Here is a 21,372-nt window from a genome sequence, read left to right as displayed (position 1 = left end):
GAGCTTCTGTAGGCTTTTTGTACCTCTTGCCTAGGGCCGAAATGTGTGCTTCTGAGCAGGCTTCCTAGCCTCTCTGTGAGCACAAGCTTCTGTAGACCTGTGATGTGGTTTCCCCATGCCATGTGAATGCATGGTATACTAACGCTCTGTGCCTCCAAGCACTGGTTCCTGAAGACAGTAAGGGTTTCTTTTGCCAGTGATTCGGGCCCTAGTGAATACTGAATCCTCCCCCAGATGGGTGTGTGCACATGTTCTGTAGCTCTGTGTGCAGGATCTGTGCTCACCTATGCTTCCTCAGGTGCAAGTGGTGTCTATGAATGTACCTCCTATAGGCACTTTGTCTAGACCTCCTCTCATTCCCCCGGCCCTCCTTCTGTGCCCTGCGTGTGCATGCTCTATGCTGTGTCTGCAGGCTTCTGCAGACCCATTGTCCCCTCTAAGCACAGGAAATGTGTATGATCTGAGCCTGTGAACTCTGGCTGCCAAAGGCTTTTTGTGACTTTGTTTCCTTAAGCCCAGTGGTTTCTGGCAAACATCTAATTCTAGGTAGGAAATAAAGATCTGCTCAGTGCGGTGACTGTTTCCAAAGGGAGGATAAGTTCTGGTTGGTAGGATCTGGGGATTTAGGGATGGGCTACCCCTCACAAGAAGCTTAGGAGACTTGATTCAACCACTTCTGGCTGCCTTTTGGGCCTGGCCCTCCCTCTACCACATCATCCCACTCAGAACCAGGGCAGCAGGCAGAAGCAGCGAAATGTGGTCATGAAGGGCTATAGGCAGTAGACAGATAGGCTTGATTAGAGTACAGGCGACCTGAGAAGGGTCTTACTGAAAAGGGTCTTAAATCCGAAGTTCATCTGAAGCCTGATGCTGATCCAGCGTCATTCTTACCCACTTTTACATCACTCATTAACCTTTCCTACCTCTCCTTTTTGTACTCTCGCCTCATTTTGTCTGTAACTTCTCCCATCTTTAGCCCTCCCAAAACTTCGCCCCTGTCCAGACCTTAACAGCTTACTTCTGCCTCCCTTGTTCTGGAGCTCATTTGCTCAGGATAGTTAGCTGGACCCAGGTCTCAGGAGGCAGGGAAGTTGTTGGGAGTGGAGGGGTACAAGGAAGGATGGGAAGCCCCAGACCCACTAGCTCTAGGTCTGTTGAGCCTAAACAGCATGGACCATTGGTTCTCTGGAGAGCCCTGGCAGCTTTGGAACTCTCTCTGTACACTGCTTGAAGGATTTGCTTTGGGTCTCTTTACAGAAACCTTTAAAACGTGTTTTCTAACTGTTCCTTCCTTGAGTTATTTGGTGCCTCAATTTTCAACTTCTTGTAGAGCTCATAAAATTCAACAGAGTGATAATCTGAGTATCTAATCTGTCCTGGGTTCTCTTGTTAAATAGAGCTTATCAAATGTAGACTGTACTCAGTGTCAGTGAGTTAGAGCTTCAAGGAACCTAGGCCAAGTCAAATCACAAGATGAGATAGGAATCCAGAAAGACCAGGTCTGACGCTGGGGCAGCCAACAGAACTTAGGAATATAGCTGGAAGAAGACTGGCCTCCATGTGAAATTGTCCTTTTGCTTTAGTGAGGCGTGGAAGCCTGCATGGACCCTTCTCCTGGCTTTGGCTTACTATTATATATACCAGTGGGTTGTGTGAGGGGCTGAAAGTTCTGGCAGCTCTCACATTCCCAGTGGACCTTAGTCCTGGGATCTCTGTGAGCTTGGCCTTATATCCTCCCTATTCACTGGGGAGAAGGGAGGTGAAGTACCACTCATTTCAGCAGCCTGCTTGTTGCCCTGGCTGATCATGGAATTGGCTTACACATCAGGCTGGTTATGTCACCACATGGTGTATGTGACCTACACTGCTCTGAGCTTCCTACTTTATTGCTCACTGCTTGACCAAAGAAATATGGCAATCTCCCATCTCTCCCAGGATCTAACTTTTTTTCCTCTCTCTCTCTTTAAAGATTGCAGATGATGGTGATACCTCTTTGCCCCAGTGGCTCCCAGAAGGGTAAGTGTTGTACCACAAGGTTTCTGTGGATCTTATGCAGTCTGTTATGCTGCTTCTAGTTTTTCCCCTGGGAAGCAGGAGAAACAGCTTCATCAGCTGGATTCTGGGGAAGGAAGAGATTCCACTGTAGAGATTGCTTGGTTCTCTGGGGCAGAAGACAGAAGTCTGCAGACTGATTCCTCAGAGACAGAAGAGAGAGCTTTGCAGGGGAGGGAACTTTGGGGCTCCCCTATCCTTACCTCTGGAATTTCTGATATATTGCATCATAGTGGTGATATACCCTTTATGTATGGGAATGAGGAAACTAGAAACACATCTGCGTTTAGAGACAGTTTCCTTCTATTCCACTGTTGATAGTGTTGCTGATTAGATTACTCCCTGGGCTCCATCGATCTTCAGCTGTTGTGAGTCATCTACTTATTCCATTCCACTGTAGTGAAGACGTAAGTAGCGTCCCGTAGGAGCTCTGTGTGTTCTGTCTGTCTGGGAGTTTCAGACCCATGTGATTGCACCAGAGAGGCATTTCAAACTGCTCGACTGCTGCCTATAACTCACTGACTGTGCTTGGGAGAGAAGAGCGTTCAAGCGCCTGCGCCACCCACACCGCCACATACACTCCTCAGGAGCTTGAGAACCTTCCTTCCCTCCTTGTCCCACACAGGCCTTCGGACATAGAAATGCTCAGTGGCTGCCTCCTCTTCCTTGTCACCAGGGAAGAGAAAAGATTAGATCATAAAGTTCTCTACTGTATTTTTAAATGCTCCTTTTCCTTGTGATTTGTCTTTTTTATAGCAAGAGCTAAACATGTGAAAGAACCACCCTTCTTTTGTCAAAAGCTCACTTTTGTTGCAAAAAAAAACTTCTCGGCTTAAGGACTGCATTTTATAGTTTTCAGAATTAGCCAAAAACTTGTGGCGCCCGTTGCTTCTTCAACAGCCCTTCTTCAGGGCTTTAGCTTTTTTCTTCAAATGATTTTCAAATCCATACATGCCAGTGGAACATATCCAGGCTATTTTTAAATGGAGCCAGGCAGTGATTTTCTAAATGCCTCCCTGTTGCCTTCTTTCCTTTCCTTCAGCTTAGTCCTTGGAAGTTGTCACAACTTTCGATCTACCGTTGGTGTGGTAGTCTCATTGAGAACAAAGTTCACTGCCTGTATTCAGGAAGCTGGATTATTAGAAATCAGCATATCGGGTTGCCTGTTCCAATTCCTGGCCTTGACCCAATTTGTGGCTCCATTTTTGGCCTATATAGCTGGCAGTACACACTTACTCTTCTGTGACATTTCTCTTTTCAGACCAGCTGTGGTGTACAACCCAGCCACCCTGCTTTCCCCACCTCGTTGCTTTCATTAAAACCAAGTACATGAGTTATTTTAATTGAAGCTCAGAATAGCTTCCAAAAGGTCAGAGAGGTTTTATAGTTCATCCCCCTCATTTTATGGAAGTGACACCAGGACCCAAAGAGAGGAAGGAAGTTTGGCAGAGGACATGTAGTGAACTAGTAGAAGAGTTGGGGATGAAATCCAGGTTATCTCAAGGTGAGAAGGGTGTTCTTTTGGGGAAATTCTCTATATTTTTATTGCATATTGTTATGGAGGAACAGACAAACAGCAACAAAATTAGTAAGTATAGAAAAGGTATAAAAGTTTTAGAGATCTCAAGTTTCTCCAGCTGTAATTTTTTCCTGGTCCCTGTTGATGTGACCATAGGGCTAGGCCAGACTCTGAGTCACTTTGCTGTTTCCTGCTTAAATGGTCTTTTTTCCCCCAAATGATCTTTTGGAAGTCTCTCATCTGCTTCCCCTGCCTCCATTTGATTATGCAGGCTCCCCTTTCCGTGGAGACCCTTTTTCTTCAGGAGGCTTGGATAGACAGAACTGGTGACTCTTTTACTCAGGTTGGAGAAGGTCTCCTTCTACATGTTATTGTTTGTCAGTCTTGCTCACCTAGGCAGCAGCTCTTCTGTAGAGCTATTCCTGTGGGCTCTGTTCTAGCGCAGATCAGGAAAGACTTATCTTTAGTCTGGCCTGAGTGTAAGGAGGAGCTATCTTAACCACCAATTCCCACCTTGCTTTATGGAGCACAAGGGCCTTCACATAAACAAAGGAGCCTTGGACTGGCACAGTGGGATAAAAGAGCTCTCAATCCTTGGCTAAAACCTCAGAAGGAGACACTGAGAGCAGATTCCATTGTTTGTCATCCCATGGCTTTATTTCACTCACTTTCTGTCCTCCTTACCCCTCTTAAAGGCACACGGTGGAGGTCAGTTCATCTTCCTCTGAGGAGAAGATGAGCAAGGAGGATGGAACATTGAACCTGCCAGTAACTCAAGGTGAGACTAAAGGTACTGATATGTTTTCTTCTCTCCTCAGGCCAGCTGGAGGACTCTATGGCATTGACAGCATGCCAGATCTACGCAGAAAGAAGCCACTGCCGCTTGTCAGCGATCTGGTGAGTAAGGACTCTTGTGAAGGCTTAGGCTGTAGCCTTGGGATATCCCCCACTGGGACTTGGCCAGCTTTCAGGACTGGAAGTGGGGCCTTTAGTGACAAGTGTTAGTCTGACGATCAATCATTTAAAGCTTTACTGAAACTTAGTGATGGCTTCAGTAGGACCTTACATTACCTCACTCCCTTGTCAGAGCCCCAGGTTCTTCATTAGTTGAAGCTCCTACTAGAACATTTATAGCTTGGACCCTCAAAGCTGGGCTCCAGGGTCATCTTCTAGTTATCCATCTCCTCTAGGTATCTCTATAGCCTTCTCTGATGACCTGTAATGGAAACTTCCTCTGGTCCTGAACTAGATAATTGAGATTCGTGTGTGATGGGCATGACAAATGTGACTCCTTCTTGGAGGTCAAGTGAAGTCTCCCAAGGCATAGGTTTTCTAGACTATCTCTGTACCCTTGTGTCTAGCACTGGGAGGTAGTGATAACAATTTGTGGAATTGAATTGAAACAGGCTTAGGAGTTAAAGCTGATCTCAGACCTCCAGCATGACCAGAAGCTCCTATCTGGGCTCATATCTCCTAAGGCAGAATCAGCTCAAGGAATTTTCTGTAGTTTAGTGAGTAGTGGGGGGTAGAGTGGTACCCAGGTCATCTCAGAGTCCCAGAGCCAGATGTTCAGTAAGACTTGAACCCTTTTTCTTATTACCATTTTCTACTCCTATTTTCTTCTTTTTTTCTCCCTATTCAGTCTATTTTGTTTTTTCTATCCACTCCTTTTTTGATTTTTCCTCCATACTGTGCTCTTTTTTCTCCACCAGTTTCTCCCTACTTAATTGACTGAGTAGAAGTATCCTCTGCCATATTCTCTTCATCATTTCTTTCTTTCCTTCTTCTTCCCCCTGCTATTTGTATATCTTTCCCTCTTTCTTCTTTTCTAGTGCACCTCTTTTCCCACCAACTCTTCATCAAGCTGGTTGGATGAAGATAAATTCAGATGTCATCTCTTCTTTATTACGTCTTTCATTGTCTTTCATCTCCTCTTTTTTCTCTTCTTCCTTTCTTTTCTTCCTACTTTTTCTCGTCTTCTCCCTCCTTGCTCACCAGCTGTTTTTTGTTTAACTGATTGGATAGCAGTATCTCATTCACTTCTTGTTTCCCCTCCTCTGTCTTTTAACCTTGCCCATATTTCGCACTATGGCATAACTCGCCTTCTAGGCCTTGGGCCCTGGTCAGCTGTCTGGGTTGAAGACAGTTTTTAGTTGATAGAGGCAGAGGGGGTTGGGACATGTTTCCTACTTTGGACTATAGGGAAGAAACCTCTCAGTTGTCTCTGAAAGCTTTCATGCCCTTGTGGGGCTTTAACATCATGTTGTTCCTTTCTCTGCTCTCCTCTGCACAGGCTATGGTAAGTGTCTCCAGAGCCCCTTTCTATGCTTTATAAGAGTCCATATCCCAAGCACCTGGGCACATCCCAACTGTTCTGCCCGCTTAGGCTGATACAGTGACTTCTGTCTGCCTGTGTCCCCTGCTTTAGGGAAACTATGTGCCTCTCCAGGGGCTGTCCCTGAAGCTTGGGCTTGGCAGATTCATGGGCCTCTTCATATAAGAGCCTGGCTAGCAGGACATCATAGCTGTCACATTTAACCCCCTACCCTGCTTGATTTCAGTGAGGCTACATTGCCCCTTTCACTCTCAAGTGCCCTGCTCATTTGGGCTTTTGGCCTCCACAGCTTCCTGGGGTTGTGTGGGCAGGGGGTGATACCAGAGAATAGAGGATATAGTATAGAATCATAGTTCCCAGTGATGGTTCTTGACTGTGACTCTGTCAGAGTTGTGTGTCTATCCTATTCTTCATGACCTGTTTTCGGACTGTAATTCTAATCTTTTCATTTTCCTTTGCCTTCCTTTAAACAAGGAGTTTCTGTGGGGTCAGATACCTAAAAACTCTTTGGATGATAGGTACCCTGAGAGAAGTGCTGTTCTGTCATTGTTAGAACAGTCCCTTAGGGCCTTGGATTTGGATATTAACCTCAGGTTCTTACTACCTATTATCCATGGCAATCCCCTGTGAATGACAGTAAAAATAGAGAGAACATAGTGAGTTATCATCAAATAGCTTTGGTCACTGAAACTCCCTCCCCAGGGCTTTGCCTAGCCCTTGGTAGTAGCCAGGGCTGACAGCAAGTCTTCTCTCACAGTCATTGGTCCAGTCCCGGAAGGCAGGAATTACTTCTGCAATGGCTACACGCACCTCTCTCAAGGATGAAGAGCTGGTAAGTGACCCATGGGCTTTCAAGAGTCCACTGGCCTATGGTCCAGTGAACATCTCTGTAGCCAAACTTACCGGGAATTCAAAAGTGTTGGGCACACTCTGTTAATGAAACAGATAGCATCAAGTTCTCTACACTGCTCCCCGAGGCAAGGGTCCAGACCAGGAGTAAACCTTAATCTCACGTTGGAGTATGTGACCACCAATGTCAGGGTTTTATGGTAAGCCTAGTTCCCTTTGTTTCTCTAAAAAAGCCTGAATACTGGGACAAGGCTCAGGCCCAGCATTCAGGTCAGACCTATCTTGGATGACCAGGAGCACATGATGTGGAGGGCTTCTTTCTGCCAGGCTGGGCTGTGGGCTGGGCCAAGCTAAAGCATCTCCTCAATTGCTGGAGGAGAAACCGGGGTCTTGAGAGCCCTGCAAGGGTCTTAGTCCTGGTATCTCCCAGCAGAGAACTGAAGTTGCTGGTGGGTGATGGGATATGTGTCTTTCAGAAATCCCATGTGTATAAGAAAACCCTGCAGGCCTTAATCTATCCCATCTCGTGCACCACACCCCACAACTTTGAGGTCTGGACGGCCACTACCCCAACCTACTGCTATGAGTGTGAAGGCCTGCTCTGGGGCATTGCCCGGCAGGGCATGCGCTGCAGCGAGTGTGGAGTCAAGTGTCACGAGAAGTGCCAGGACCTGCTCAATGCCGACTGCCTGCAGCGTGAGTCTCCCTGTGGGGTGATGGGTGGCAAACATGGGCAGCAGGGACTCTCCAAAAGAGTCTGGCAACAAAGAGCTAGGGTGGCCGGGACATCATCCCTCTATTTTACCTGATTCTGAAGTTCTTTCCTTTTTAGAGAAAGTAGGGTCCTAAGTCAAGAGACATTGCCATTCCAAATAACAGGTCTTGTAGCACTCTCTTAAGCACCTTTAGGAAAAATCCGTTGAGCTTTCTGTGGTCCTCTGATGGAGATAAAAATCCCTTCTAGGTTTCAGATGATCCCAGAGGCTATGCTTGAGTATTGTACACACTATGGTGGCCATATTGCCCAAATGACTAGAGCATGTTTAATCAGCCCAAGTGACTAGAGCATGTTTAAAACTAATGAGAAGAGAGAGTTCTGTGAGGTTCTAGGCCTCATAGAGGAACCTCCTGAGGTCTAGACCCTAGGACTCAGGGAAGCTGAAATTTATTCCTTGATTATAGTTGGAGCATTTAGACAACAGTGCCAAGAACAGAAGTTTCAAATGGATTAGGCAGAGATCCAGATGGAGAATGTGCCAGACTCCCATGGCCCTTGCTAAATATGTGACTTGTGCTGCCATCATAGAATGGGGAAAACAGGAGCAGGAAAAGCAACAATTCTCTGTCACAGGAGGTGGTAGCACTCTAAGTTCTTATCTCCTTGCTCCACTCCTGCTGGGCTTGCACTGCTGTAGCTAGACCCCAGGAAGAGCAGGGGTAGGGGATGTGGGATGTGGAAAAGTATTTTCTTGCCCCTCCAGGTCTTCAGGTGTTACTCAGAGCCAAGCCATAGCAATGAAAACTTCAAGGATTGTGGTAGGAGAAAGGAAGGTTGCCTTTAGACTCACAAGCAGTTCATTGTCCCAAGGAAAGATATGTGACATAAAAGGGGCCCAGGAAGAAGCCTCAAGGAATTGTTGACTTAAAATGTCTTTCTTTGAAGAACGCTAGATTGGTGCCAGTGGCATGGCTATAGTAGACATGAAGAGACAGGCAGAACATAGCAGAAGTTGGGTGCTGGTGATGACTTTGCCCAAATCCATCATGAGGGGCGACAAGCACAGGTGCCAGCAGACCCCTGCTTTAATTGCAAGAACTAGCAACTGGCTGCATAGGCTGCTTGCTGGAAGCCTCTGAAATGGTGCTCTGTAGCCAGGGTGTCCATCTTCCCTTTAAGAGCCTTTCAGAGGTCCCAGTCCAGGTAAATAGCATTGCATGGGATATGCTAAATGGCAAGAGTAGGATGCAGCCCAGGTCATTTTTCATTTATCAGAAAATATCTTCTGACTAAGGCTTCTGTGAAGCACAGAGTGGAATTAAATGCCCTTCTGTAGGCTTCACTGGACAGAAAACTTGCTTTCCATTCTCCCAGGGTTAGGATGCAGATGTTGACTTTTGTCCTTTGCTCCAAGTTTTGTAGTTAAGGCCTAAGACTTTGGAGACTGGAGAGAGGTTAAGAGCCAGTCTGCAGGATCAATAAAGGAAGGATGGGTCCTCTGCCCTGAGAAGCCTGGTTGGTGAAATACACTGGAGGAGTCTTTGTTCTGCCATAATCCTTAGGACAGCAGAGGAAGCTTACTGACCTTTGAGATGAGCTGGCTGGGGTCATGGCTGGTGAAAAAGACCCTTGGCCTTGCCAGGATAATAATGATGGTAACAATAATAGGGACTGTTTATTACTCAATAAATAAAGCATCTAGCCCAGTGCTAGATGGCAGGCACTGGGCTAGATGCTTTATATATGCTATCTAATATAATGCTTATTACAAATCCTGAGAGATAAGTGACATTTTCTTCTCTTAGAAGAAGCCTACTTACCCAGCAGGGAGTAGTGGAGTCAGGATTTGAACTCAAGTCTGTCTGATACCAAAGGCCATACTTTTCTCACCATACCACACTATTTTCTGAGATTAAAGACACTGGAGCTATGGGGCAGAACCCAGCTATGTGCTGTGACGAATTCTGAGATCTGTATCGTGGCTTGGCATTCGGATGAGATTGGTGGAGTTGTTGTGCCCATACACAACCCCTCCTTGATAACTGGGATACCCATTTTGATATTTTGGCCTTAGACTTGGAGGGTGTCTCTCAACAAGCATGCAGATGGAAGAAAGACAAAGCCAAGTGCAGACTGAGCTACATATTTTGTTTTTCTTTTTTGATGAAAAACTCAACATATATCTAAATAGAGAGAATAGAATAATACACCCCCATAACAATGATCAACTTTTTGCTACTCTTTGAGTTGCATTTTAAACTCCACTAGCTAGGCATTAAACTCTAGCGGGCCCCACAGAGATCAACTTTTCCCAGAGACATACCAGTGTCTTCCTAAGCTTTTCCCATGGCTCAGTGACCTCTCCCAGGCCCCATTCTTCAGCCTGATCCTTGGTCTGGTAGGTGGCCTGTTGGTTACCCTACTTTCTGTCTCTGGCCATTCTTCAGGGGCTGCAGAAAAGAGCTCTAAACATGGAGCGGAGGACCGGACACAGAACATTATCATGGCCATGAAGGACCGCATGAAGATCCGAGAGCGGAATAAGCCGGAGATCTTTGAAGTTATCCGGGATGTCTTCAATGTGAGCAAAGTTGCCCATGTGCAACAGATGAAAACAGTGAAGCAGAGTGTGCTGGATGGCACCTCCAAATGGTCGGCCAAGATTACCATAACTGGTGAGCAGGCCAGAGTTTGAGAGGACAGGAGGGCCTTGGCTATGGGGAGGAGCCTGGGGAAGAAGCATCCTGAGTGTGAGGGAGTAGGGGCTGGGGAGAAGGAGCACAGAATGAAGGAAGAGGGAGGGCTTCATTATTCATCACTGCTCCTCTCCTAGACTCTGATGCCAGGGGGTGCTGGGAGAGGCAAGACTGGCACCTGCAAACAATATGAATGATAATACCAGGATTTGGTAACAGTCTGATGTTATAGACTTGGTTAACAGTTTGATATTATAAGAGCGGGGAGGGTGGGGGTAAGGGGACAGGCAGGAGATTAGTGAATAGTTAACCAGTGATTTACTAACTGGGTGGATATGGCTGAAGCAAGCATGTATCAGAACAGATAAGGACCTGTTGGGGTAAGTGGTCAGTTAGGGCTCTAGTGGGGAGGTAGGATTCTTGGGCTAGGCTTTGAGGGAAAGGCTCATGGCTTAGGGCTAAGGATAGATGTGGAGGAGTGAGAAAATCTGCTCCTGTGCAAGGAGCAGATAGAGGCTGCTCTAAGATGGGAAATATGAGTCGTACTTTGGAGGGCTTATGACTTCTGGAGTGTACTCTGAAGCCTCCTTCTATGTGCATTTGGGTTGCAGTGGTGTGTGCCCAGGGCCTACAAGCCAAGGACAAGACAGGATCCAGTGACCCTTATGTGACTGTGCAAGTGGGCAAAACCAAGAAGCGTACCAAGACCATTTTTGGGAACCTGAATCCTGTCTGGGAGGAGAAGTTCCATTTGTAAGTCATAGTGGGCTTTGTCTTACCTGGGACTGTGTATGTTTTGGGAGCAGCATTAAATCTCATTGTTCTGGGCTTGGGCTCTAAGAGAGATGGGTCAGAGGCAGTGGAGAAAACCCATTTCTCACATGCTTCAATTGGGTAGCAGCTGTTCTTTCTCTGGGTTTCTTCTCATAGGCTATTGTATCAGGGTTACTGTACCCAAGCCCTGTCTTAACTAGGGCTATTAAAGGGGGCTTTGGGCGTCACATACTGCTTTTTTTAGTGCTAGAAAGATTTTATTGTACTACTGCTGAGTGACAGAACCAGGGACTGCCCACCCAACTGTGTATCTTCCAGCCCTGCCATCCTGCCTAGGAAGGGTTAGGCTCTTCTAGGAAGTGGGGAGGGAACATCTTTGTCCTACAACTGGATAATTCTGGCTTGAAGATGGGAACCTGGGATTTGGAGAATTTTCCATTTTCCTTAAGGGCCCTGCTTTTCTTTCTGCCTCAGCTTCCACTCCCTACTACTTTATTCATTATCTCACTTTTTTATAGACTATTTCGTATGACAATGAGGGATGGTTGTTGAAAAATGGCAAGCTCTAGCCGAGGACTTGGACTAATGTCTGGTGAATCCAGATGCTTTGTCACACCCCCTAATGCCTAGGACCAGGACTTTGTGGGGTTTTTTTTTTTTTTTTTTTTTTGCGGTACGCGGGCCTCTCACTGTTGTGGCCTCTCCCGTTGCGGAGCACAGGCTCCGGACGCGCAGGCTCAGCGGCCATGGCTCACGGGCCCAGCCGCTCAGCGGCATGTGTGATCTTCCGAGACCGGGGCACGAACCCGTGTCCCCTGCATCGGCAGGCGGACTCTCAACCACTGCGCCACCAGGGAAGCCCAGGACCAGGAATTTGAATCAGCCAAGCAGGCAGCTTATGTAGAGACCTTTTTCTGTTGGCTCCTTGGAAGGGGATTGGGGAAGGGGATTGGGGCCTATAAAATCAGTCTCTAATCCAGAGACAATAGTTACTGGGGGGAGCACTTGTTTTTCAAGAAGCTGAATAGTTCCTGCTTGAATATTACCTATGATTAATTCTAAATGAATTGGCTCTATAGTCAATTTTGCCCACTTTTATCATTTAGCAAGCAATTTGTATTCTGTATAAGACACTATACATGATGTTGTGTATCGAAAAATGTGTAAGACATCCCTGGCTTCAAGAGGCTGATTGATGATTTGTCTATTATTTTTCAGAAGACCAGTAGCTATACTATAATATTTTAATGGAATGTGCAAAGATATTTTGAGAACATAGGGTAAGGAGCAGGAGATTCTGCCAAGTACAACTTTTGGATAAGGCAACAGGGATCCAGAAAGCAACTGCTGGGGAAGAAGAGAGTGAGGGAGGAACCTGGGCAAACTACCTCCTCCAAAGCAAACACCATGGAGGAAATGATCATTCAAGTGGATATTAAAGAATGATAGAAATTCACCAAGCACATTCTTAGATAGATGGGGGTGTTAGGTAGAAAGCTAAAGCATATATGACCAGATGGACTTACCATGAACATTTAACACCTTTATGGACTTCATATAGGATTCTGGGGAGGCAACTAGCAGCTGCTTCCTAGGGCTCTGTGGCATCTGTCTGGCTGTTTTCTGTTGGTTTTGTTGGTACAGCTAGCTGATAGGAAATCAGAATTGTCCCTAATTACTCCTCCCCTCCTCGCTTTTGTCCCAGGGCAATAAGGACTGGATAATGGTATGTAGAAAGCTACCCAAGCTAAGGAATGAAGAGCCATTTGCTGGGATAGCCTGACTCACTTGGGACTTGAGTACCACTGTTCTTTGACTCCTTCTCTTCCTCTGCAGGGCCTCAAGTGCAGCTGATAGAGCTTTGGGAGGGAATTGGAAGTAATAAGAGTACGGGCTCCTGGGTCTCTTCATAACAGAGCCTTCCTAATTCTTTCACAGTGAGTGCCACAATTCTTCTGACCGCATTAAGGTACGTGTGTGGGATGAGGATGATGACATCAAGTCAAGAGTAAAGCAGCGGCTAAAGCGAGAGTCTGATGATTTCCTTGGCCAAACCATCATTGAGGTTCGAACACTGAGTGGCGAGATGGACGTCTGGTACAACTTGGGTGAGGAAGCAGGACCAGAGAAAGTTTCTGGAAAGGGAGAGCATGAATGGGGAACCTGGGGAAACTCCTATCTACCAAAATCACCACTCAGTCCCCAAAGCACACCTCTATACAGAGCCTTGCTTCTCTGCAGAGAACCGACCATGCATAGAGATGGGGGACAGAGGAGTGGGGGTGTCTGGAACTCACTCTGGCTGGACAGTTTCCAGATTTCAGAAGGTCTTTTTATCTTCATACTCAGCCCTAATGCCTTTAGTCCCTTGGGCACTTCTTTTCTCCCACCCAGCCAGTTCTGGGGTATTTGTGGACTATATGGTCACTGAAATTAATTCACCTATTAGGTGAACACTTGGGTCAGTGCCTCCTTTTCCTTGGGTTAAGCCAGGTTGGGGGCTGTCTATGCTGTCTGCAGTTGCATTGGTGTCAATATCCAGTCTTCTTTCCTTCCTAGAGAAGAGGACAGACAAATCAGCCGTCTCAGGGGCTATCCGACTACAAATCAATGTGGAGATCAAGGGGGAGGAGAAGGTAGCCCCGTATCATGTGCAGTATACATGTCTCCATGAGGTGAGCCAGCTCTTGGTAGATGGGATGCCAGAAAGCAGTGTTGGGAGGGGCCTTTGACAATAAGTAGGATTGCTAGATGGTTGAAGATCTGGAGCCTATTTTTATTTTGTTCTTGGCTCACTGTGCTACCCTGGACAGCCCATATAACAGTCCCAGCCTCAGTTCTCTTTCACTAATGTGAGAACAGCCTACTGGGGCCACAGGAGTTACTGAGCAATGACTTGAAGGACAGAATTTCTATAGAATCCTATTCACATTCCCCTGGTCTTTACCAGCAGGTTTTTTTTTTCTCCAACATATATTTAACTCTTTAATATCAATATATATTTTACTCTGTCTTCTACAGAACCTCTTCCATTACCTCACAGACATTCAGGGCAGTGGAGGAGTCCACATCCCTGAGGCTCGAGGAGACGATGCATGGAAGGTGTACTTTGATGAGACTGCCCAAGAAATTGTGGATGAATTTGCCATGCGCTATGGCATCGAGTCCATATATCAGGCTATGACGTAAGGCTCCCCTGGGGCTCTAGGAAATGGCTGCTAACCTTTGGAGTAGCTAACAATGGAGGTACACTGACAGAGTGGATAGGTCTTCAGTGGGGTAGTATGCAGTGATTCATTGCTTTCCTCTCTGAGCTGGGTAGGGTGGATCTGTGCAAAGAGAGTATATGTATAAAAGGAGTGTGTTGCATTTCCCTGGTGGCACAGTGGTTGAGAGTCTGCCTGCCGATGCAGGGGACGCGGGTTCGTGCCCCAGTCCGGGAAGATCCCACATGCCACGGAGTGGCTGGGCCCATGAGCCATGGCCGCTGAGCCTGCGCGTCCGGAGCCTGTGCTCTGCAACGGGAGAGGCCACAACAGTGAGAGGCCCACGTACCGCAAAAAAAAAAAAAAAAAAAAGGAGTGTGTTTGTCAGTAACTCAGGGGGAAGGTATTAGTCTGTCTACCCCGGAGTTCACAGGTAGGAAGAGAAAAGGGCATGGGAGGGTATACAAGGACAGACTTGCCCAAACATCACAGGCCTGAGCAGACAGGGTATGTGTGCTCAGGTATATGTGTGTGACAGACAAGCTTTCATAAACTGGCCTGGGAGTCGGAAAAAGCACTGAACTGTAGGGAAAGCAGCTGTGCCTGCAGTTGACCAAGACTCCTATAAAAGAAATTCCCACCTACTATGAGAAGAGGTGTAGTCTGTGTATTGGAAAGGCTGCCATTAGAAGCAGCACTAGGAAGCTGCACAGGAAGCAGCACTAGGTAAGCAGAGGGTAGCTAGTGCCCTGGCTGTGCTTCATTTATTCTACAAACTTCTACTTAGTTCCTTCTATGTGTCACACGTTGTGCCACATGCTGAGAACACAAAGATGAATAAGGTGGGGTCTCTGTGCTTGGGGAACTCAGTCTAGCAGGAGAGACAGACCAGTAAACAAACAATTACAATATAATATAATAAGTGCTATAGTAGAATTAATCACAGTGTATTATGAGAGCATCTAAATTTTAGGGGAGGGCTTTGAAGAAAGTTGTTGAAGAGTTGACACTTGAAATACAGAAAAGGAGGAAGGGTATTTCTGGTAGGGCATGTGCAGGGATGCTAAGATGCAGCAGAGCATAGACTGTTCAAAGAATTACAAGAAGTTTAGTTTAGATGGAAGAAACATGTCGAGGATTGAGGTTGGAGAATGGGCCCTCTGCCATTCTTACTCTGTTCACTCTCCCTGGATGAGCTCATTCAAGCCTATGACCTAGTCACTACTTCTGAGCTTAGGACTCCCAGATCTCTTTCTCCAGACCAGACCTTTTCCTGAGTTTCAGATCCATTTTCATTTGCTTCCTGGCTATTCTCATAGGCACTGCAAACTCAACATGACCAAAATCCAAATCAACATTATCTCCACCAAATCTGTTCTTCCTATATTCCCTATTTTAGTAAATGGAACAATTTATTACACAGTTATCCAAACAGAAATTTAGGAGTCAGCCTAAACATTTCTTTCATACTACCACCATTCAATCAGTCTCTAAAACCTCTAGATTCTACTCCTAAATATGTTTTTAATCTATCAGTATTGCTATAGCTCAGTAATAATAATAATAATAATAACAGCAACAACAACAACTCCTATGTACCATTTCCTTATGTGCCAGGCACTGGTCTAAGTAATTTATGAATGTTAACTCATTTAATCCCCATATCATTATTATTCCCATTTTATAGATAAAATGACTGAAGCATGAAGAAGTTGAAGTAATTTATCCAAGGTCACTGAGCGCTGGAGCTGAGACTCAAACCCAAAGTCTGGCTCTAGGGTCTGTGCCCTTAACCATTTCTCTGTTCCATTTAGTGCTTCATTGCTTCTTTTCTGAGTGACTGCAGTAACTCTTCAATTGGTCTTTCTCTCTTAGTCTTATCTCTCTCCAAGTTTTCGTTTCTAATTTTTACCTTCAAAGTGACCTTTCTGAAAGACTAATCTGATCACAGTATGCCTTTGTTTAAAAACTTACTATAGCATCTAGGATAAACTCCTTTATTATCTGTTCTCTGTCTACTTCTCCTCTTGCATTTCGTAGTATTCCTCTATCAAACACCTGAACAGTAGCCATGAGTGAGGTTTCCCAAATGAATGACTCTCCATAAGTATATTTGTTTTGCAATACAGTTTCCCTTTGCCTGCACGCTTCTGCATTTGATTGATTCTTACTAATCCTTTAAGACTTGTTTCAACCATCTCTTCTTTGGGAAGCCTTTTTCTAATCCCTTCTAGCCCCCAGCCATTCTAATTTAGGTGATCTTCCTGTGTGTGTCCACAGAATTTTTGCATAGCATGCCTTGGGTTATTGACTTACTTTCTAACACCTGCTTTCTCTGCCAGAATGTCACCTCTTTGGATTCTGGCCCTTAGTGCCAGGCCTGGCACATAGTACACATTCATTGATGTATATTTGAGTGAGTAAATTATGAAAATCCTTGTATGCCAAGGTGATCGGAAGCTTCATACACATGAGTGAGATCTTTTGATTACTTGACCTTTGCTGCAAACCCTGAAGAGCCTTTGAGGCTGAAGGTGCTGTTTTTCAGGCACTTTGCATGTTTGTCATCCAAGTACATGTGTCCTGGCGTGCCAGCAGTGATGAGCACCTTACTGGCCAACATCAATGCCTACTATGCCCACACAACCGCCTCCACCAATGTCTCTGCGTCTGATCGTTTTGCAGCCTCCAACTTTGGGGTGAGTGTGACGTAAAAACATGTAACCTGATTGTTATCAGTTAACAAAGTTTGATTTTTTAGTCAGTACTGCAGAGCTGATATGCCTGAAATTCAGATAGTTGTCACCTGGATAATGAACTTACTTCCTTATGGGTAGTTAGACTATACTAGTAGACTCTCCTCAGACGTGGATAAGTGAGAAAAGGTGAAACAGCACCACTGTGGTTTGTGGGCTGTGGCACTACCTGTGCTCAGGGAGAACCTCTCTGGGCCGACAGCTTGGTTGAATCACCATGTTCCTCAGTCCTGCAGGTTCACAAAGCAACCTGCTTAATATTATTCAGTCTCTCTGTGACGGATTCATACCACTTAAGTTCATATGAGACTGATGTCTAAGCAAGAATACCAGTTGCATACCTGAGCCTGTCCCTTTTCTAGTGTCTGGACAGTTTTCCTGATCCAGGATGTGCCCTTTCCTGTTGTTAAGGTACTTGTGAAGTTGAATCATTGTTCATAATGTCACCTGACATAAGTTCAGTGTAAACTGGATGGTATATATCAGACTCACCACAAATATTACCTCTTTAGGGATAAAATTACTGATACTCCCAAATCTACTGGATCTCTGAGCCCTTTTTCTTGGTACTGACCACTTTTTTGATGTTGTTGATAGTCTTTCTGTAGATGAATTAGTATCATTGATTAAGCCAGTCAAATATCTGTTCCATTCTGTCTCTCCACATTATGTATTGACTTAACTAATATCTAATGCTATATATAATATTATCAGTATGTGAATTCTAGGAGTGCTGCACCAACAGCTTACAGGAACATGATTCCACGTTTAATTATACCTTTTCTATAAAAATAAGCTATTAAATAGTATTTGTTATTTATTTTAACATTTCAAAAGTATAAACTAAGGGAAATGATATGGAATGTGGTTTAAAGAGAAATCCCCTTGTGTCTCCCTGATCACCTTCCAGATGCATCACTATTTCTCTCTCCCGTCGTCACTGCTAGGCTGTGTCTGTTTAACTGTTAAGAGCTATTCCAAGATAAGTTAGGACACCACAGACACAGGAACAAGTTGGAGAATGTGTTTAGAGTTTCCTTTTATCTGACTAAGATGAGTTAGAGTCCCAAAGGGATGGAGATGCACTGGTCATCTCTTCTTGATTTGTATAGAAAGCTGTTTCCCCTCCCAGAGACTTGCTTTCCTCTTGCCAGCGTGAGAAGGTTCCCCAGTTTAAGTGCTAAGAGATGGAACAGGAAAGACCTATCCCATTTCTCTTTTGCGTGGTTTGTTGTTCTCCTCATGGGCAAATATGGGACAGGGTATGTCCCCAGCTCAGTGTCTCCCTCTCACCCAGAGATGGTTCTCTTTTTGCTACAGTCTAGAGAGCTTGGAAATAGATTATTTCTGTTCCTCATTATTTGTTTATCACCCTCAGAAAGAGAGATTTGTAAAACTACTGGACCAACTGCACAACTCACTGAGGATTGACCTCTCTACATACAGGGTGAGTGAAGACATGGCTGTGGGGTGGGACAAAGGGTAGTATCAAGATCAGTCTAGAGAGACTGTGGACCAATCATGACTATAAAGATGGAAGGCAAAGAAAATTGGTCTTTGTCATCACATCCACATATATGGCCAACGTCACTGACACCTGTGGTTCTTCAAACTCCAAGGACCATGCAGTGTGTAAATAGTAGCAGGTGTGGCTGCTTTTTATAGATAGTTGGCTTTCTAACCCCACTCATGTCATTCTACCGAACTCTCTGATGACATATTCATCAAGGAGTTTTCTAAGGATAATCTCTTCCAGAAAGGCCCCTTTAAAAATTAGATAATTATATTTCCTTATTGCATCTTTCCATATTCTCCTCATTTTCCAGGAGAGGTGTGAGAATCTGGGTAAGGGGAGAGAGAGTATCTTGGCTTGGGCAAGTAATTTGTAGCAGATGTCATGTCCATTTCTAGAATGAAGGGAGGAAATAGATGTAGTAGGAGGGTGGGTGCGTAGGACAGGACGGGGAAATGGGCAGTTTTTCCATTCTTTCTAAGTTAGGCCTTCTTAGAATGACTTCATTACTTGCTTTAAAGTGTTGTGAATTTCCAGAACAGGCAATATATCCACATTAAAAAGTAAGTATAAAAACAATCTCAGAGTCAAAAAGAAGTGAGATTTTAATTATCTGCACTTTCAGTGCCCTCCATTTGCACGAATAATGGAGAGTTGACTGTATATCTTGTATTTGGCATATAAGTAGCCATTTGAAGGTTTAAAAAAACAACCCTTAAAATGGAGAGTGGCACAGCATCATCCCTAAGCTTTCTTTGGCAGCTTCCTCCTAAAACTCCTGCCAAGGAGAATGAAGTGAGGCATGGTGGAAAGATCCTAAGGAACTCACTCCAAAAGCAGTTCTGCTCAGAGCTTTGCCATCTGCTGGCTCCAGAACGGTGGAGTAACTGGGATCCACTCTACAGAAAGTACATGTCTTGGATCCCAGTCTGGTCTGTAGCATGGCTCCACTTATATTCCAGGATATACAGTTAGATTGTAACTTTTGAAGAACTCACTGTTTGGGTGTAAGAATCTTCACCCAAGAAAAATGTGTGTGTGTGTGTGTGTGTGTGTGTGAGTGTATGTTCATTTGTGCAAATGCTCACACATTGCATGGGAAGTAGAAGTAGGGTTGGGGGTAGGATGTGTTGCTTTCTGGGCTGGGGATTATTAACCCCTGCTTTTGGCAAGGGCCTGTGTCTGTGGAAAAGAGAGGGAGACCTGTGGTCTTACAGCTTTTTTGTTCCTCTCAACTAGGGAAGATCCCAGTGGGTAGCACTTAGGGAAGCTTCTGATTTCATTGCTTTTGGCAGGGAAGGCTTTCATATTCTTCTGTTCCTTTCTTACATTTGCTTGATTGGCAATAGAATAATTTCCCTGCTGGGAGCCCTGAGCGACTTCAGGACTTAAAGTCCACAGTGGATTTGCTGACCAGCATTACTTTCTTCAGAATGAAGGTAAGAGATGAACTGGGCTGGGCAGTGCCAGGCTGGGGACCTGGCCACAGGGACATGGAGAATAAGAATCACTGGGCATAGTCAAAGGCTATAGGATTTATCACCTTTAAGCCCACATTTCCATGTATCTGTTCCTGAGTTACTTTTAAGAAGACCATGGGTCAAGGAGGTTGGGCTAGGCAGTTCTCCCCATCAGCTGTCCTGACAATTTCATCCCAGGGCAAGGTCCAGGGACCTACAGAGGGATGAAGGAATCTGGAATAATTTGGGGGCAGTTCTAGGAGGAGAGACCACTCAGGTGAGCAGGACCCTGGACCCATATTGTTTTTTATTAATTGGCAGGTGCAAGAACTGCAGAGCCCTCCAAGAGCCAGCCAGGTGGTAAAGGATTGTGTGAAAGCCTGTTTGAATTCAACATATGAGTATATCTTCAACAACTGCCATGACTTGTACAGCCGCCAGTACCAGCTGGTAAGAGGTTCGGGATCAGGTGGGGCCAACTGTCAGTCATTCTTGGAGCCTCAGCTTCCCTTTGCTGTGGTCATGGTGGAAGGGAGCTCAGGATAAAGTCCTTGATGTTCTAGAGAGTGAGTGAATTGTGGAGTGGGGACCATCTAGACCACGTGAGACATTTGTGGATGGACAGGAATCACTGGACAAGATGTGACATAACTGAGTTGAACAGAAGTGGCAACAATAAGTTTTACTTTGGTATTGAAGAAAAGTGACCTACATTTGAGCACAGTTCAGGGGGTGAGTAGGTGAATTCTTAGTCCTTCCCAGAGTCTTTGGTTTCCCCCAAGGTTAATTTTATTCTGACTCATGTGAACCCCTCTATGTTCCAGGCTCCCTTCCCCTGAGATCTAAGCTACTGGCTTGTGGATGTTTAACTTTTCCCTCTGACCACTTTTCTCTGCACTGCATGGTCTTCTGAGACATACTCATTAGCTGACTATCAAGGCTAACCCTGTCCTTCTGGGAGGCTGAGCTACTTCATCTGGTTTAGGCTGGGATCTTAACTCAGTACCTGGTGACTTTGTATGTTTTTCTAAATCCTTCCAGTGGTATCCTTTTTTGTCTTATTTCAAAGCCAGGACTTCCTTCTGGGTCTAATTACTCAGTTACAGTTGATATTTTAGGAATGTCTTGCTGAGCACACATTTGTAGAGTAGATTCCCTTCAGTCCAACAAATATGTGTTGAATGTTTGTTCTAGGCCAGCTCTGAGGAAGCATAGTGCTCCTTCAGTTAGTTCACAGTCACATAAGCATATGTATAACTCCAACCAAAGTCTGTTAGAAGGGACTTGAAAGAGAGATAAATGTGAAGGAGGAAGAAGTCACTCTTGATGAGATATTGGGAAAAGCTACATAAATCAAGGGTATTTGAGATAGACCTTGAAAGGCAGTAGGATTTGGATAGCAAATGATGGGAGGACAACCTAAATCTCTGGGACATTTACCCTTTGGTGAAGACATCCAATTTGTAATTCTTCCCAGGAGCGCCTTAGTAAAGA

At 45.2% G+C, this 21,372-nt stretch overlaps 1 protein-coding gene across 12 annotated transcripts in view; it reads left to right on the top strand.

Annotated features, from left to right (window-relative positions):
* Positions 1-21,372, top strand: part of UNC13B (unc-13 homolog B) — a 222,275-nt gene that overhangs the window by 182,750 nt on the left and 18,153 nt on the right. For all 12 annotated transcript variants that reach the window (XM_067744051.1, XM_067744047.1, XM_067744046.1 and 9 more), the window contains 13 exons: positions 1,970-2,016; positions 4,390-4,468; positions 6,664-6,738; positions 7,232-7,451; positions 9,921-10,148; positions 10,781-10,922; positions 12,882-13,051; positions 13,503-13,618; positions 13,965-14,128; positions 16,698-16,848; positions 18,284-18,352; positions 19,768-19,857; positions 20,200-20,328. In XM_067744051.1, the coding sequence (XP_067600152.1) occupies positions 1,970-2,016; positions 4,390-4,468; positions 6,664-6,738; positions 7,232-7,451; positions 9,921-10,148; positions 10,781-10,922; positions 12,882-13,051; positions 13,503-13,618; positions 13,965-14,128; positions 16,698-16,848; positions 18,284-18,352; positions 19,768-19,857; positions 20,200-20,328 (1,680 nt within the window). The remainder of the gene's footprint in view (positions 1-1,969; positions 2,017-4,389; positions 4,469-6,663; positions 6,739-7,231; positions 7,452-9,920; positions 10,149-10,780; positions 10,923-12,881; positions 13,052-13,502; positions 13,619-13,964; positions 14,129-16,697; positions 16,849-18,283; positions 18,353-19,767; positions 19,858-20,199; positions 20,329-21,372) is intronic.

The sequence above is a fragment of the Pseudorca crassidens genome, chromosome 7, assembly GCF_039906515.1.
Source record: "Pseudorca crassidens isolate mPseCra1 chromosome 7, mPseCra1.hap1, whole genome shotgun sequence".
Classification (NCBI taxonomy): domain Eukaryota; kingdom Metazoa; phylum Chordata; class Mammalia; order Artiodactyla; family Delphinidae; genus Pseudorca; species Pseudorca crassidens.
The sequence above is the reverse complement of the archived record's forward strand: the minus strand, read 5'-3'. Positions and strand labels throughout refer to the sequence as shown.